Source organism: Apteryx rowi, unplaced genomic scaffold (assembly GCF_003343035.1).
Source record: "Apteryx rowi isolate R43461 unplaced genomic scaffold, aptRow1 scaffold_12, whole genome shotgun sequence".
NCBI lineage: Eukaryota > Metazoa > Chordata > Aves > Apterygiformes > Apterygidae > Apteryx > Apteryx rowi.
The window spans coordinates 5,285,402-5,303,487 of record NW_020447419.1 but is presented as its reverse complement, the minus strand read 5'-3'; the positions used below and the strand labels follow the sequence as shown (position 1 = coordinate 5,303,487).

The 18,086-nt window shown below is 39.3% G+C and overlaps 1 protein-coding gene across 1 annotated transcript in view; it reads right to left on the bottom strand.

The window, feature by feature from the left end:
* PARD3B (par-3 family cell polarity regulator beta) overlaps nt 1-18,086 on the bottom strand; it is a 411,041-nt gene that overhangs the window by 163,589 nt on the left and 229,366 nt on the right. Inside the window, exon 18 of the mRNA XM_026088114.1 lies at nt 9,200-9,244. Coding sequence (XP_025943899.1) covers nt 9,200-9,244 — 45 coding nt within the window. The remainder of the gene's footprint in view (nt 1-9,199; nt 9,245-18,086) is intronic.

Here is an 18,086-nt window from a genome sequence, read left to right as displayed (position 1 = left end):
CCAATGACTTGAAATTTAGTACCAATTCGTATCCTTGCTCTGAGCGTAATGTTCCAAGAACAAGAGACTCCAAGATCTCCAGTCCTAATAAYCACCTCTGCAGAAGGGCAATGCCTATTACCTTGGCTGGGACACCGACCTAATGCAGTTATACTGCTTCTACTTTCAGAGATACCTCTTTATTTCTGCATGATTTAACACTGCTCATATAGGCACATCCACCATATTTGAAAGTTCTCCTGAACTTGTGTCAGAAAAAACCTGGAAAGTGAGGAGCAGAAAGCTCCAACTAAAAGCAGAAACTTTCAGCAAAGACATGAAATGTGGCAGGTTGGGAACAGAGGCAGATAGTCACAAGAAAAAGCATCACCAGTTCTCAGCAAGAAAATGCATGCCCCAAACATCCTACAATTGATTATTTGTGCCAACACTGCACCATTTGCTGGAGAATTTCAGCCCGCAGCAGATAAGGCCTCGGCAGGCACGTCTCCCCTTCAGCCCACTGCAGGCTAATACACACAATGTATTTACCACAATTCAATTCAAACAGTAGCAGGCCATCTGGGAAATGAATGCTTTCATTACAGCTATTAGAAGTCTGCACTTTTATTTGATGTTATACTCCCAAAGATTCTGTTTTTTTTTTTTTTTTTATACTCTCTTGAGTTGCTTCACTGTTTTTTGCACAGAGAGGTATTCAGTAATGTTGACCAGCCTGAGAAATAGTGAATTATGAAGTGTGAAYATTAAAACACACCCACGAACTTCAGTTAATATAGTAATACATCTTGAATCACTTAAGGAAATTAAAGAGAAAAAAAAAGGTAGAACAAACATGGGCGTATGAGTATCTTGGCTGGAAAAATTCTTGTGTGGTGGAATTTTTTTTTCCTGCGGTCACTTTTCCCACCTCTGTATTATAAGGCAGCTATAAGGTTGGATAGCATCTGAGCATAAAATTCCCCAGGTCATGTTAAACAAAGCTGCTGCCCCTTTGCTCCTGGAGTGAGGAGCACACAAGGAGGGAAAAGGCTGCTGGCTTTGCAATCCCTGGATGCCACCAATCCACACTGGGTAATGTGTAATTCCCCTATCGCTGAGACTTGATGGAAAGGGAGTAAATCTTTCACCTCCATTGTTCATTTTTGAAGACTGAAGTTTGGCTATCTGCCACACCAGGCCTTCTCCAAGAAAAGACCATCATTACTGCCATGTGGACTTCCCTTTCCAGGTTTATCCACTTGTAAGAAGAGAGGCATTTCTGGCACCCAGAATCACTCTCCAGCATCTTGCTSTAACAAACCAAATCTCGCAGCCTTGGCAGATATTCCCCTCGCTGGGCACTCAGAAGAGAGCTGTATATGGGTCCTGTCTGCAGGAACTCCTCTGTTTCCCTTCATGCAGGGCATGCTCAGATATCTGTTTCTTTGGCATATTTTCAGGGCACAAGCTTCCTTCACGGAGAAGCCAAAGCTGCCCAGAGCTTTTGAGTATTGTGTACCTGCACTTTGTCCTTAAAATGTGAATATGAAAGGGCTTTCACTGCTGAAACTAGGTTTTATTACGCCCAGGTTACTTTTGTAGTACAGAAAATTTGCATTTGCTGGGTGAGACAGTGAAATTAAAGCTTTGAAAACTAACTTTCCCCTTAACCCAAATCTTTGCATGGTCTTTTGTTCTCAAGTCCAGCAACTTTCTGTGGTCACCTGGACTGAAATAAACCCTACCAAAGGTGCGTGGCTGTGATTTTATATTACGGCAACTACAGACCTTTGGATTTCCAATCGTGCCATGATTATTCTGCATTCAGCACTGCTGTAGATCCTAAACCACACACAAAGGCATTAGGAGAAACATGTTTCTCCTGCAAGTTTGCTATTAAGGCCAGATTCTTGCAATTCAAGGATGAGACAACAGTGATGCTCCTCTTCAGTTTGTAGAGGCTTATTGCCTTTTTCTTTTTTTACTCCCTGTTCCTGCCACCAGGAAAGTAATTTTACTCATGACAAATCAAATACCAGTCTTTCTAAAAATCAGTGCAAGTTTCTCATTTGAATTTTAATAAGGATATGGCATCACACGGCAGATCGGTTGACCTAGTGGCCAGCTGTCTCTGAAGAGCACAGGCCCCATGCCCATCCACTCGTGGAGCTTGTCTTACTCCAGCAGAGTGTTTCAGCGTGAAAAGCCCAGCGCTGTTCACTTCCCATCTCCCCCAGTGCTAGTTTTTGGCTGGTTTAGCTCTTTCGACCATCTCACTCGCCAAGCCCTGGGACTTGCACAAAGGAAGGGATGGGAACCCAGCAGCTGAGGGTAGGAGGTGACTAGGACTGCATCTTTCGGCGGCAGCAGGCTTTTAGCTCAACAACATAACATCAAACTGCCCCCTCAAGCATGGGATTTTATCAACAGCTGACTTTCTCAGGGCCTAACATAAAAGGGGTCACAATGATCATCATCACACAGCTAATAAAGCCTTCAAAACCAAAAAAAAGCTGTCAAAAGCAGAGTTACAGCTGGTGAGTTATTGGGGGCATAAAATGATCCCTTTCTGAGAGTAAAGGTGACAGCTTGTTTTCCACAGAGGACAACCACCTACCCAGGTTACCCGAAAGTGCTGCTCATCAGGCACACAGGCCTGGCTGGCAGGGGCGCCCACAGGGATGGGCGGCCTGGCACTCAGGAAGGCTTTGAACAACAAAGTGCGCTTCACTTAAATCCAACGATACAGCAAATTCAGTTAATTCAGATTGCTTGCTTGAAGCACAGGAGCTGATAAGTGTCCAGCCTTCCTCTTCCTGAGTCAGTGAAAAAATCCAACTCCTCATGCAGAAGTACATACAATTTGATAGAAGAAAAAGAGATATTGCTGTATCAGTCCCATTTTTAATAGCCTTTTTAAAAATAATCAATACCTGGAATGTCCAAGTTTGAGCTTCTCTGGCTATATCAGAAAATATTAGAACTTGACAAGCATTCTAATTTTGTTTTCATCTCATTTCAATACACTTTCCTATCTCTGACAGGATAAAATACATCAAGTTCCAACAGACAAATGAAAGATTTTTCCAATCAAACATTTCCAATTTATATTTAGCACTCTAAGTACTAGATCAAATTAAAAGAGCATATTTCTCAATACTGCTTTTTAAGAGTCAGCTCATGAAAGCAGGAGGCCCAGGATTTATTCCAGGGAACTTCCAATGCTAGAGAATCCTGCAGCCCTGCAGGTCATTACAGTGCTGTCCTGTCCCAAGGCCTGATCACAGCGCAGTTTTGGTTGTTGTACAACTTGGCAGCGCTAAACAAACACCCCCTTCCTGCCCCTGCCCCAGCTCTAACCAGGGTGGATGGTTAGAGCAGGAACAACCCATAACACAGAAACCATTACACAAGTACTTAAAAAATGAAGTGCACTAAGGAAAGGGTAGTAAATCCATACTGGCATAGGGTACTAAGTAAATGAATGTACCATCCTAGATTCATTAGGCTGTGTTCGAAGAAAGAAAATAAAAAAAGTAGGCAGAGATTCGATGAAAGCTATGCATTTTAACTGCTGGAAGAGAAATCCTTATAGCCCACAACTATGTAACAGATTCAGTGTAACATCTTTGACACCAGACCTTACCAATCATAAGCAYAGAAGAAAACATTAACTACATCAGTGACATACAGGAAAAATGTCAAGGAAACTTATTTTTTGGTTTCCTGAGTGCATGTGTCAATACAGAGTCTCAGATAATAACAATTTCTTTGGAACTATATGGTCAAAGAAACACTTCGGTTGGAAAAGCATAATCAAAGTATAATAGAGTTAAATAAATAAAGATCACCCCAGAAGAGAAGTCCAAAAGGTAGTAATACAAGAATGAAAATCTAAACTATTCCCAGCAATAAATTGTCGGGCATAACTCCATAGTTTCAAGACTCAAAACTTCGAGAGACCTGGCATATGGGTAACACTGTGGACCCCACCATCATATAAAGATGCTTGCATTAGCTTTTATGCGAGTCAAACAGCACAGAGCTCCACACTGGTTGATTTAAGGGAAAATTACCTTGCACAGTTTCCCATGTTGCCGCAGTGTGCTTGTCTCCACTACTCAGACTAACGTATTGAGAGGTAGGTTGGTATTTCTGTGCTGTACTGCAGCCTGCAAAGTAGGCAACTCCTCATTCTCACTTGCAAGACTGACTGACACGGCCAGGTATTATATTATCAAAGAGAAATAAAATGAACTAAAAATCAACCTTTTCCTCCTCTCTCAAACGCAAAGACGAGTGTCAGATTCTATATGCCACACACTTCCAGCTAGACAGAGGCAAGGCCCTTGTTTGGACAGGCACTTCACATTCCTACGCCAGGCAGCTCAGCAGTTTACATGAGTCTTTTTGACTGTGGTGGGGATGGGTCTAGTTACTACTGAAATCTGCATGAACCCATCCAGTGCCCCCTTTGAAAAGCTCAGCTTTAATGACATTACACCAATGAGAAGGTTTGTTTAATAAAATTATGCGAGCTGCCATGAGGAGAGGAGAACGCCACTTCTCTATGCACCTCTGATAAAACTGTGTTACCTGGAGATCAAAAGTGTAACAGAAGCCAAACTTGCTACAATTGGCACTGGTCTCATTCTGTCCAAACAGCCCTAGCAGCATCCACCGTATAGGCCTTCTTTAGTCCCTGCTTTCTCTTGTCCCCACCAGTAACCCCAACAAAATCCTAGATTAAAAGAAAGCCTTTTGTGTAACATCGGCTTGCATAGACCACTGGATTTTGCTGCTGTACTCCTAGGCCTACAAACTTTGCAGGACCCACTTCAAAAAGAAAAGTTCTCCATTTTTTTTGCCTGCCCTTCAGTCTAAGCCAGAAATCAAATTGCAGCATTAAGCTTAGCCTAGCAGTTATTTACAGTTTTACCAGAAGAGTCTCTAACACTGCATTCTGCCCGCACTAGATCCCATCCTGTTCCAGCAAAAACTCAGTTCTTAAAATCATAGATTATGTTTTTATTTGTAAACTTAGCAGCAGCCAGGCATCACTGAGGTTACTGGACTGCAATCATCTATGCTACAAAAGCGTTAAAACAGCCTGTGGCTCCCGCTCCCACCAACACTTCCTCAAAACAGTTCAGGAGTTGGAATGTGCCAGGCACAGCCTCCAGAGGCAACCTGCAGCCGTCCTGCAACAAGCATTCAGAGCACAGATGGGGATCATCCTCTGCCACTCAACTTCAAAGTCAAGAGGGATGTTTAGTTTACTTGTATAGGCACAATCTTAGTGTCCCATGAACTTATTTCATCTACAAAGATAACCATGGCTTTAGCAATAGGCAGGGGAAGGCAAGGATGAAGCTTGGTCCATTGCCCTTTCCATACCCCATCCCAGCGGGACACATGCAACCCTGCAAAAAGCCTAACTTCTCAACCTGGCAGGATTTGGCTATAAACCTACATTTTCAAGTCTTCTTTCCTTGAACACTAATCCTACCCACAGGCTTACCCATAACCAGTTAACCACGCTGTCATGAGAAATAACAATAAGGGGCACAACTAGTCCAGAATCATCCCTTAAACTACCCCTGCAGGCCCTTCCCTGACCAGAGCCTGTCCCTAACTCTAGCCATATAGCATTACTTCAAAGCAGCTAAGTACTCAACTTGGTAACAGAGCTACCCTTATTTCATTCAATCTTGCCAGTGCCTACCCATAACCCAGCCCCATGCTCCTCATAGCAGCCAGCAAGAAAATAAGATCTTCAGCTCATCTTCTCTCAAAACCATCTCCAAACATAACCCCAGCCAAAAGCATAGTCTAGTGACATTAAAATAAAAATAGGAAAGCTTTTTTGCCCATTTTGCTAATTAATATGTCAGAGCTCATAAAGAAAAACTCAGTTTTTCTCCAGCACTGCATCATCTGAAAGAGCTGTGTCAGCAGAGACCTCAGCAGACAGTCAATACATATTAAAAGCGTTCTAAGCAGTAAATCAGAAGAAAAAGAAAGAATTTAAGGGAAAAAAATAAAAATAGCTGCAAAGAATTCAGTACTAGATTTCAATAGCCGATATAAATCAGGTTACAGCTGATGTAAAATAGTCTTCCCTTCCCTGTGAAGGATATCCTCCTAGCTCTCCTATAATTGGTTTTCTAAAAAGCTAAGAGTTCGTGAAAAATTGAGCTAATGTTCCCTGATTTTCAATCCCTGCAAATTTTCAGGCCCCTTCTCTGCTCTGAGATAGAGGCACCACTTGTCTAGTTCTTAATTCTCATCTGTGGAACTGAGTTTGGAGAATGCCAACACTGCATGGCTAAGCACAAAGGGAGCTTGTGGGCAGAAAATACTCCTCGGAGCTCCTGCAGCAAGGGAGGCTGCCATACAGACACGCTTTCTGCACTCTGGCTTTTTCCAGAGAGGGCCGAGCAGGCCACACCAACACAGTATTACAGGGCTTTTGCCAATGGTACTGCAGAGAACATCTGCGACACTAAGGACACAGATGAGCTCTGCACGAGTCCACATCCTCTAAAAGGACAGGCCACCGATGAGAATCAGAATGTACAGATGCATTTCTCCTGCGTTTCTGTGAGGGTGAAATACAGAAACATTTCTCTGGCCATCTTCCAGTAGGACATGCTTACAGTTCAGGGTGTGTCCAAGCATGTTTCTAAAAACCAAACCTATTTTTTAAAGGGAAAAAATGGAACTTTTGTTTGTGGGTGCAATATATAAGAAGACGAAGATGGGGCTACAGCTACAGATCCTTCTCATGCATTGGTCTTCAGAAGAACTGTGATAAAACTTTTCCTGGTTTCTTTTCTTTGAAATGAACACATGCCACCACTCCTGCTGCTGCTCAGTAACATGCAGATATGCTAGGGATACAATAGCTATGCCTAAAGCTGAGCCTAAATGCTAAAAGAGCCACTGCCCCAGAAGGAACAGAAAAGATATTTCCCTAGAGAGAATTACTCAACTGTGTATTCCGTAGAACAAGTCATGTTGAAGGAGAGAAGGGATAATTGCATTGATTGTCAGTAGGTGATAATTAATTCTGTAGAGAAATATGTTTAATTTCCTGAAGTCTAGAATAGGGTGGAAACTCTTCTTTCTGTAATGAGAAAATAACAGTGTTTTGCTCCCTGCAGAAGAGGCTGCAATGTCTCCCTTAACACATTCTTATAAAAGGTATTGATAGGAGAAGGCAGCACAATGGAAAATGTTAAAACAAGAGTTCTCTGATGTGACAGAATGTCAGCAGGATAGGGATATGATAAATAATTCCCAAAAGTATATAGTAAAAAGGGACCAGAGAAAGAGAACTTCACATTCTTGAACAAACCTTAAAAATAAATACTTGAATGGAGCAATAAGAAAGATGAAACAGCAGCTTGATTTCTGTTATGAGGGGTTAGGAAATGTTAAATGGTACTTTAGAACATGGATGGGTGAGAAGAAGAAGAAGAAAAAAAACAACCCCACCCCACACTTTTCAACATTTGACCGGTATTTAGAGCAGACAGAAGCAAAAAAAATCATTTATACTCCAGCCTTCTCAGAAGTAGCTTTTTCTTTTATTCCAGAAGAAAAGAAAGATTAAAAAACAACCCATAGGATCTTTGTATTGATCCTTAGGTGATCTCTTGACCACATATTTTCAATTCCTGGTCTATGAAAATAGATGTCAGCTACCCATAAGAGGTCTACAAAGGATAAGGCAAACAAGCTTATGTTCAGTAAGCATGGATACACATTTTCACATAAAATTTTTAGGAGTCTTCAAATTGAAAAAAAAATTGAAAGACACTGTTCAAGAATCTAGAGAAGTGTGCAGAAGAAAAATCAAAATGCTGCTAAATTACAATATAAAGTTTGTTATATATGTAACAACTGATTGCCAAGGAGTTATGATCTCACCAGGTTTCCTTCCAATATTCTTCAAGAGGAGTGACTTCCACTAATCTTTGGAAAACTGAATGATACTGTAATGTTTATAGCTATTTTTCTGCACAGAAAAAACAAACAAACAAACAAACAGGTGCAACATCCGTAGCTTTTCCTAGTTGACAAGATTACTTCTTGGATGCTTTCACATCCCAAAGACAAAGTAGAAAGAAGTTCTTCTCCCCAGGAGTGATAATATTACAAGACACATGAACCACCCCTTGATTCAGAAAGACAATACAAGAGGTTCACAGACTTAGGAAAGAAGCCAGAAGAATTTTAAAAGAATTTGTCTACTTTAAGTTCAGGAAAAGGTCTTCAGATAAGGAAAATCCACACCAGAGAGCTACAAGATAACAGAACTAAAGAGAACACCCAGCTGTACAGAGCAGGAATACCATGAACCATCAGAAATCTAATAGTTCACCTTTCTTTGCATGCATTCAGCCTTTTAGTTCTATCAAAAGGGTGGAAAAAGGCAACATGTAATCACACAACAAGGGGCAGCCTGGAATTTCAGGGTTTTCTAACACAGGTTAAGATAAATTGCTGAATAGCTGGCGTTTACTAGAAACTTTTCCAGGTTTCCTATGTCAGGTTAGCTCCATCTTGTCAAAATTTACCATCTTCTGTGACATTTTCTTGTAAGTTCTTATAATATGAGAGCTGCAAGTTGTACAGTACTATGGTGAGGTTTGCAGAACTTATTAAAGAATTAGGTGCAGCAATGATAGTAGTGTTGCCAAATACAATTTTTATTGCTAAGGACTGAAAAATTTAAGCAAAAACAAATATTTCTACTGCACAACCACACTGAAAGAAAAATCTTCTACAGATAAAAGAATGTCATAGCTTTTTATAGTGTTATCTTCAATACTCCTGACAACGAAAGTGGAACTCAGAGCAAAAAGAAAAAAAATCATGTTTTTTGATTTTTACATAGTTTAAGTTCTCACACCCCATGAGACGTTGCGCATTCTCCCTCCTACTTACTTGAACTCTCATCATCTTCAATTTCCAACATTATATATATAAAAAAAAAAATACAGCTCTTTCTGCAAATGACTCAGCTGCATACACTGCCAAGCAAAAGCAATCCCCAATCCATCACTGTGGAAGTTGGAGGCAGAGCATGCAAAGTAATGCCTTAATTTGTAATGCTTTTAGTCACCACAGTTTCTGTAAGTTGGTTCCATTTACTGCCCATACTGCTTTCAAGTTACTTGCTCTTTCTCCAAACAGAAGAACAGCTTACCTGATGTGTGTCCAGCCAATGAACTAACTTTGCTTTCATCTGCCACTGGGGAATAAAAGAAGAGACACAAAGATCAGAAATTCATTTAAATTCATAAGCCTTTGAAACACTGTCAATTTATTTCAGACACACAGTGTCCTAAATCTTTAAATTATAATCATTTGTAAAAGGCCTTTTCTCCCTAATCCACCCGGGGTGCTTCAAAGTCCAAATACCTGAATCAAAGTCCACTGAAACCAATAAAAGGGCTACCAGCAGTCCTCGAGGGTTACAGATCAGGACCTCAGCACTTACATGCTCAAAATTGAGTTGTCAGAAGAGCAATTGCATTTGTAAATAACTCATCTTGCCAGACAAATCATGGGGCATAGGAGAGTTGTAACATTTTCAGATCAAAGGCCTCAGCTGGTAAAAAGAATCCAGATGTGGAAACCTTCCCATCTGTAAGACATCTCCATGACTCGCAGGACTCTCTGCAGACAGTGAAGGCTCCCAAAAGATGCTCTTTTGGAAGGCTTGTGCTTTTTTATGTTATGATTTATTTTATTTTATCTGTAAATCACACCTCTGTAGTACTTCACAACATCTTATAAAGAAAGACATATACAGTATTAACAGTTTGCAGACAGACTAATGGAGGAGCCGTTTCTGAATGTAACAAAAATTGTAATTTTTCTTTAGTAACTGTACTTCAGTTTATCATCATATATCTCAAGAAACTAATTAAAACACTTTCCCAGAGGGCTGAGTGGAAGAACCAATCACCATTTCTTAAAATGAATTCTATGCAAAAAAAAAAAAGTGTTAATGTAATGTTAGGGATGATAAAACAAGCACAGGAAATGAATGTTAGGGCTGAAAGCTTGTTCCTCATTCTCCCTGCCCAAGCACTCCCCTGTGTTACGCCTTAATATATGATCTCTTTATATGATGCAATAAATTGTTGAGTCATATCAATAATATTATAAATGAGAATTTATACAAGCTTTACATAGTGGTCACCATAAAAAAGTTTACCTACAGAGTTATCTACAATGGTATAGCAAGGTGCTATTTTCTATCAAGGAAAAAGCTGCGCAGTAGTTACTGAGATTTAGCAGCTACTACTGGGAAATAAGTTCATATGAGTAAGTATGTTCTTATTTGCCCTCCCTGCTTCACTTTGATGCTTACATCTCTAGGACAAGTTGAAATATATCATCCCAGTTGTGCAGATGGGAAACCAAAGAAAGAAATTAGGGAAGTGTTTTCCCCCAAAACAGCATCAGATTCAGGACTGGAATCCACAATGGGAATCGTGAACCCACCACTGACCCTTGTATCACTTCTCCACCTTTGTAATCTGATTGTCCAACATTTCCTCATCAGTAAATCTGATGTAGTTTAATTATGTTGTGGGACCCAGATGCTATACAGTATGACTAATAACGCTGACAATGTTATGCAGAGATACTGCAAAAAAAAGTACTGTTACGGCTAGTCAAAATCAGAAGTCCAACTAAAACGCAAGGCGGTTCTGTACTCCTTGTCCTTTAAACTTTTTTCTAGGTTTTTGCAGTCCCTGGAGATGACGATAACTGTTCACCTCCTCACTTTGCAGTTTAACTGATGCTGTAACTCAAAATGACTGGAAAAGGATTTGTTATAAAGCCAGTTCAAACTTTTCCCTCCTCCCTCTCCCCTAAATCTACCTTTAAGCAGAAAAAACATGGAAAACTTTATTCCCAAAGGTTAATGTTTTGACAAGTTATGATTGTGTGAAAACAAGGGATTATAATGGAAACTGATTTGCAATCTTAATTATAGCAGTCACTAATGGCAACTGCTATAATATATGGTAATTACTTGAAGCAGGTTATGTTATAGTACATAGGAACTTAAAAAAAAAAGAAACCTATGCTGATGACTGGGTTTGCCTGAGACTAAGTTTTACATTATTAAAAGGGACAAATCCATGTGACTTAATCATATTTTACACACCAGCTACACACACAAAAATTAGATTTTAATACTGGAGGGAAAAAGGGCAGAGTAAAATGATTAGAAAATGAAAAATAATCTTACCAGAACACAAAGTTAGCATTATGAGTTTAAACACACACCCAAAAAAGGAAATGCAAAAGTTAAAGTTTGATATCAAAGTTAGAGCCAAGCGTTTCTCCTTCCCGCCATGGCTGGGACACATGCACATGCGCGACAGGAACAAATGCAATCGGGGAAGGAGGGGGGTAACTTCTGCTTCATGGGCTCTCACGGTTCGGCAGTGACCCCCCGGGTGGCCACCTTCCCTTGCAGCGCACAGGAGGGGCACACACCCGCTTGCTGGGTGAAGCTGCCACTAATTAGTAGCCCTTTTCCTCTGCGAACAAGSGGAAGAGGAAGGAAAAGCAGGAACAGCCTAACAGGAGATGAATACTCATTTCCCTGAATTACTCTCTATATGTCAAAGTTGAAAACTTTGTAACAGAAGAGTTCATTTAGGAAGTATACAAGACGCCTCACTCTGCAAAGCTGTCATTCAGTATGTTATTCAGCTATGACAAAAATAATATTTCACTGGTTATCTTGCCTTAGCTTTTTAAACAATAAGTCCTGTTCCTTATCATCAGTAAGGACTAACTGGACATTTCTTTTCTAAGATCCAACTGATGCTGCTCTATCTATGCAGAAAGGCATCTGAAAGGTTTTAACCATGGAAAAAATATCCTCTGCCCTTAAAACTCAAATAAAAAAAATTATAATTATTTTTATATTGCAACATCAAAAAATAATTACATTGCAACTAACTATGAAAAATTGCAGCTCAAACAGGATCACACTAGGGAACGCTCAGTGCCAGACTGGAATATATCAGGAAAGCATTTATGGTACAAAATTTTAACTGTAGATATTTTTAATGGGAACACTATGAAATATATTCTTGAGGTAGAACTGTTAAATGCAATACATTTCAAAAAAAAAAGAAACTGCATAATTTGGGGACAGTAAACATAAAGCTCAAGCAAACAACTGGAAAGGATCAGTGCACAGGAGTAAACACATTGAAGAAAAAGAAAAACAAAGATAACTTAAAAGTTAAACAAATACTTCACATGTATGAGATGTCCCCAGAACTCCAGGGCATGATAGTTCATGAAGTGATTGGTGTTTGCTAGTATAAAACATGCTAGATCTTTCAGAGTAACTTATTTAATTTAGGAACTGCATTTTCACTAGAGAAGCCAATTATGTATTCATTATCAGCACTTGAAATAATTGCTGAAATAAAAGTTCTACAGCTACTTAATAAAAGCATGGACATTTGGGAAGCTAGCAAGACCACTGATTACGAAAGATGGAATATTATTAAAACATACATATCTCTCCAGCTGAAAGCATACAGCTGATACTACCCTTTTTACTATGCCATCAACCATAACAAAAAGCAAAAACAAAACAAAAACAACACGATGTAGCATGAATACTCAGATGTATTAAAATTTCTTATGGTAATATTCTAGAGTGCTGTTTTGCTTTAAGCAGCTAAGAAATATTATCCAGCAACAGTAGAAATAACCACAATGCGTCCATATTCCTTCCATGCAATTTTTTGATGTGATTTTTTGATTTTTTTGATTTTGATTTCCATGCCCTACACAAGAGAACCAAGGCAGGCATTTTATTTCAATTGCATGATTTTCCATGGATTAGCACACAATGAATCTTCTGCATTGGCTCAGAAAGAGTTTGCGTTCTCTAAATACAACCCAAGTTTCATTGAAGGTCAATAAACTAGTTCCCAACTATTGTTTAGAGAAGCACAAATCAATGCTGCTGCCAATAGCGATAATCAATTTCCCTCCTTTTTTCTGTTTCAATCTCTGCACCATTATACTATTTTTCCCCCAAACAGGGAGTTACTATTATACACCAGATATGGGGTACTACTGTTCAACTTGATGCCTCTTTTCTGAATGATTAGTTTTGCACATTGACCAATAGCTACTTAAAATCTTTTAAGTGTGTGAAAGTCAGCGTTATACTGCTGGACAAACTGACGCATGCTTTTGAAGACCAACCGCAGTTCTCTATTCAGAAAAGCAGCAAACTGATTAAAATTCCAATAAATGAGAGATAAGAAGGAGACAGCCTAAAACATTGAGAAATTTCCTGGAAAACAAATCTTCCAATAGCATTATCTGTCTGGAGGAAGCTCAATATAAAGCTTAATATAAGGTAATGAATTAGCAAGGGCTGTATTCCCGAACCACATACACAAGGGAGGTTTATGTACTTTTTAAGAATCTAAGTTAGCTTCTATGGGATAAAAAAATGAAAATAAAGCAAGGCAACAAACTGGCCACTGGTTTTCCAGATGGATCGTATCTTTACACAGCCCTTTCAGCATAATGAAGGCACAGCATCATCCATTAATTTTAGTCAATGATAGTGTCAATGACATAATTCTCCTGCAGCTTTTATTTCCTTGCTGAAGTGTTTACCCATCTAGGAGTGGCATAAATTACTCACAGAGATTGTGTCAAATGTTGGCTCACAACTATTATTTAGAAAAGGCTGCTAGCTATTTTCGCTTTTCCCTGTAGTACTGTGTACAGAGACCACAGGCTTTTACACTAAAATCTGCAGGAGCAATAAGCTGCTTATCAGCAAGAAAATACGCTGTCACAGTCTCAAAATCTTTTTCTTCAGTAAATTCCCCCCTCCTCCCTCCAGTGACAGAAGGGGAAGGGGCAGAAGGGGCCCAGTTCCCCAGTGCTGGGGTCTCCTGGTTATCCACCATCAAGTCATTCTTGAAAGATTATGAGTCCCTGATAGATTCCTGTTCACTTCAACATTGAAAAGCAGTAAGACTAGCACAAAGCTCACACAGGGGCTAAGGATAAATTACATTGCTTAGGTGGTAACAAAGACAAACAATTTCCAGACTGGGATGCCCTGCTCAACACATTCAGAGTCAGGAATAAATTGGGTCTAAACCAAGATTCTGGGTTCTTTTTCTCACCTGTACAAGGTTTTCTCTAGTTTAATTTTTCAGAACAATTTTGTAAGAGCTGATTTAATATTTCAATTCAGTTGCACTCAGAGAAGGTCCCCAAGCCATGCGCCTTGTGTGCCAGCATGCGGGAATGAGAGTGCGAGTGCCTAAGCTTGCACCCACTGTTACTACTATTTGTTGTGTGAGAATCAGCAGCCCCGTTGATGCTGTCCACTGGTCACATCTATGACTACATGGAAGCTTTTCTCTTGGCAGAAACCAGCATTGCTTTATAATTTCAGGGCCAATATGATATAAATTTCTTCACTTTCTTTTCATGGCACAACTCCTCATTCTTGAAGGTTACACTGCTAATAGAGGCCATCACCTCTTCTTTTACACTTTTGTCGTCTTCCCTAGTTCTCTCTCACCTCTATTCCACTGAAACTGTACAGGGCTAAAATGGATCCAGCTCCCCTGCTCAGCATCTCCTGCATGTCATTAACACTTCTTCTCAGCTCCGAGGGTTAAACCACAAGTTCCTAATCTAATCTGTCATTCACTGGTTGAAAATGTTGATAGGGAACAGATTTTCAAACAAAGTGCTCTTAAAACTGATTTTAAATTGAGACTTCATTATCATCTGTACTTTCTCAAAGTAGCTATACATTAACATAATTACTATTTTCTTCCCCTAACACTTCAATAGTCTAAGTGCATTAACAGATCAACTTGCTTCAGCTTTGTTAAAGCAGTCAAAGAAACTACCACCTCACCTATATGTTAATGTTTTCTCTGATCACCATCACAGTTCATCTGTCTGCTCCTAGGCTGCTCCACCACACACTGCCTTGAATACTAAGAGGTTTCTACAAAACCGGTTGAAAAAGTTGATGTCCCTTCCTGCCCGCTTCTGCCCTTATGCCACAGCTCACCTCCCCCTCCACTGTGCCAAGGCAAGTTGGGTATAAAGCAGAGTAACGGAGATGGCCTTGGTAAAAGTGTTCCCCTTCACAGGGGAAAAAATTCATTTATGAGTCTGCCCCACCGTACTCCTATCACTTAATAATTCCTTTTGTTTCACTCCCTACTTGGAGATCTTACAAGCAGAATTTAGAAAGTTATTTAAATGATGAAAAGTACATGTAGTGTTCATGTCTAAAAAATTATTCTGCAAAGCGGCCTCAGAAAATTCACATTTAATTTGACAGTATTAGAAAGTTACCCATGACATGAGCTAGATGAATTTTAAAATATCTCCTGGCCCTTAATCCCCCAAGACAGTTATAGCCATATACATTACAATTTTCCCTAAATCCATGACTTTTTTTGTTTAAAAAGTCCTTCTCTTCAAGAGATTATTTGTCAAATTACTGTCAGAAGCCAATAACGTTGAGAAGTTTATTTGAATACTGAGCTATCTTCTCAGTTTCCTCATTAATACTCTAATGAACTTAACTGGCTTCTGAATGTGGTTTTAAATTCGTTTTCAACCCAAAAAACATATTCCATACATACCATGGCCAAGAAAGAAATGATTTTTAAATACCAAACAACTTTTTGTCCCACTAACACCATTAACACTCATTAGGGACCCTCCCAAAATATATTCTTTTAATTGCATCTGTATTGAAACATTGTTCAAACTGAAGAGCAACTTCCATTAGCTCTGTTTGGCCCTCATTTGGTTACCTTTTGATATATTTATGTCAATATCCAAAATTATGCTCAGAAAAGGGATAATATGTTTCAGAGCAAACCAAGAAGGTAACAGTTAATAGCATCTTGACTGCACCTTCTATCTCCTTCTATAAACCCTGTTTTCTCTTTGTTTTGAGGTGCCTTTAAATCTAATGCATCCTCTAATTATCAAAGAACTGAACAGTCGGTTACATGTTGCTTTTCTTGCAGAACACTCCATACCTTAGATCTTATCATATTCACTTGATAATTATTCCTAAATAAGTAAGTGAAGTTGGCTGATATCTCTACTAAACATACCCCAAGGTTAAGGGACTCTGAGTATGTCTAATGATGTTTTAGCAAATAATATTTCACTCGCTTTTAGAAGTGAGTAAAGGACAGCTCCATTTCTTCAGGCTGTAGAGCTTAATCAGTTAAGATCTGTGGATTTTTGGTTTTTATTGGGAAAAAAAGGGGGAGTTGAGCAATACCTTGGGAGAGTGGTCATGTGTTATTACAACAACACCCTTAAATGTAAATCTACACAGTACTTTGCCTGAATTGCTACACTACAAAATTGCTATACGCTCATAAGATTCAATTCCATGTTGCTTCAGGTTAAAACAAGCTACACTTTCATGTTTTGAATACGCTTCCCAGAGCTGTAGCTTTTACAGTACATTTATGCATAGCCTAAATCTGTCCTAACACATACACAGATTTATGGAAAATAAGGGTGCTGTAGATAAATAATAAAACACCTTTCCCCACCCTTCTTTCTTATTTTTAGAGCACGTTGATTTTCACCTTCCAGTACAACATAAAAAATACCAATATTTCCATTCATTCACCACAAAAATTACCTTTTTAATACAGTTTAAAGAAAAAAGAAAAACTAGTGAACACGGATTTTGATGAATTATTATATAGAAGCTATTTTCTACATGACCATGTTAATGCATAGGAAAATGTGCATATATAGTAGGTAGTTAAAGGAAAGGAAAAAACTATCCCTCCGACGACTTGTACAGAAGCCATTGATTTCCTCTTCTTCATTTTTATCTACCATTTCAGAAAAAGTGCATCACTTATTTGTGAAGTAGGAAGGCACAACAATAAATTTGTTTCTACCATTTCTGAATTTGTTTTGCTCATTTTTAGCACTCTATAAGCACAAGTCCAAACTTGGCAAGCAGTATAAATCTAATCAGTGCAGGCATGCACTCCAAGTCAGACTTTGGCTGGCCCTGCATGAATTCTTGAAAGCAAGGTATAAGCAGATGTCCTTTCTTTGCTAATATATCAAGCACTATCATTCCTAACAAAAAACTGCAGTTGACTGAAGGTGTCAAGTGCCATGCCCAGTAAAGGAAGGGGGTGACCGTGCTCCTCTGTCACTAGCTCAAAGCAAAATTAAACATAGTAAAGCAAAGATATGCCATAAGACACAGGGTACAAACTCTAAAAGTGATCCAGGAAGCCCTGTCTCAGCACAGGGAAGAACATTAAACCTTGTAGCTGATTGGAAACCAGTCTGTGCTCCATTGTTCTGAATGGAGCAGTGAGCTTTGAGAARCTTTGGACCATCGCGTTAAGTGAGAGATGCTAAAGCAGGAAACCAGGGGCCCTACAAACATTCCCGCAGCATCCAGACTCCTGGTGCAAAGACACCTGTGCATATGAGGTAGGGTTCTGCTCATGCCTGAAAAAAACAAAGAAAATGCCACACTACCACTATAGCTGTCTTTTCCTATTTTTTCAAGTTTCCACAACAATAACTCTTCCAGATACACCACTGATTTTTTTTTTTTAAGTACATGCATGCAAAAATTAAGTCATCTACAAATAACTAGAGTTCTTGAAATACACCATCTTCAGAAAAAGTCATTTTTGGATTCGTACTATTTGTGAACTCAGCAGTTAAGACTTCTCTCAGTTCGTATGACTTACGGCATTTGCATGACAGCCTGAAGCCCAGCCTATACAATGAGGAAGAGCGGTTCACAAGCTCTGGTCCTGCCTAGCTGTCCAATCAATAACACAGAAATACACTAAGAATCAATAAACTAAACCATACATTACTACTGGCAAGTAACCTACAATTTTTGCTGCATGTGCCAAGTTTCCATCATTGCAAGATTTGCTTTGTAGAATGACAAAGATAAATTGATGCTACATGTTAACAGTATTGCACACTATTTGATCACCCTTCCTTACTTCCTGATACTA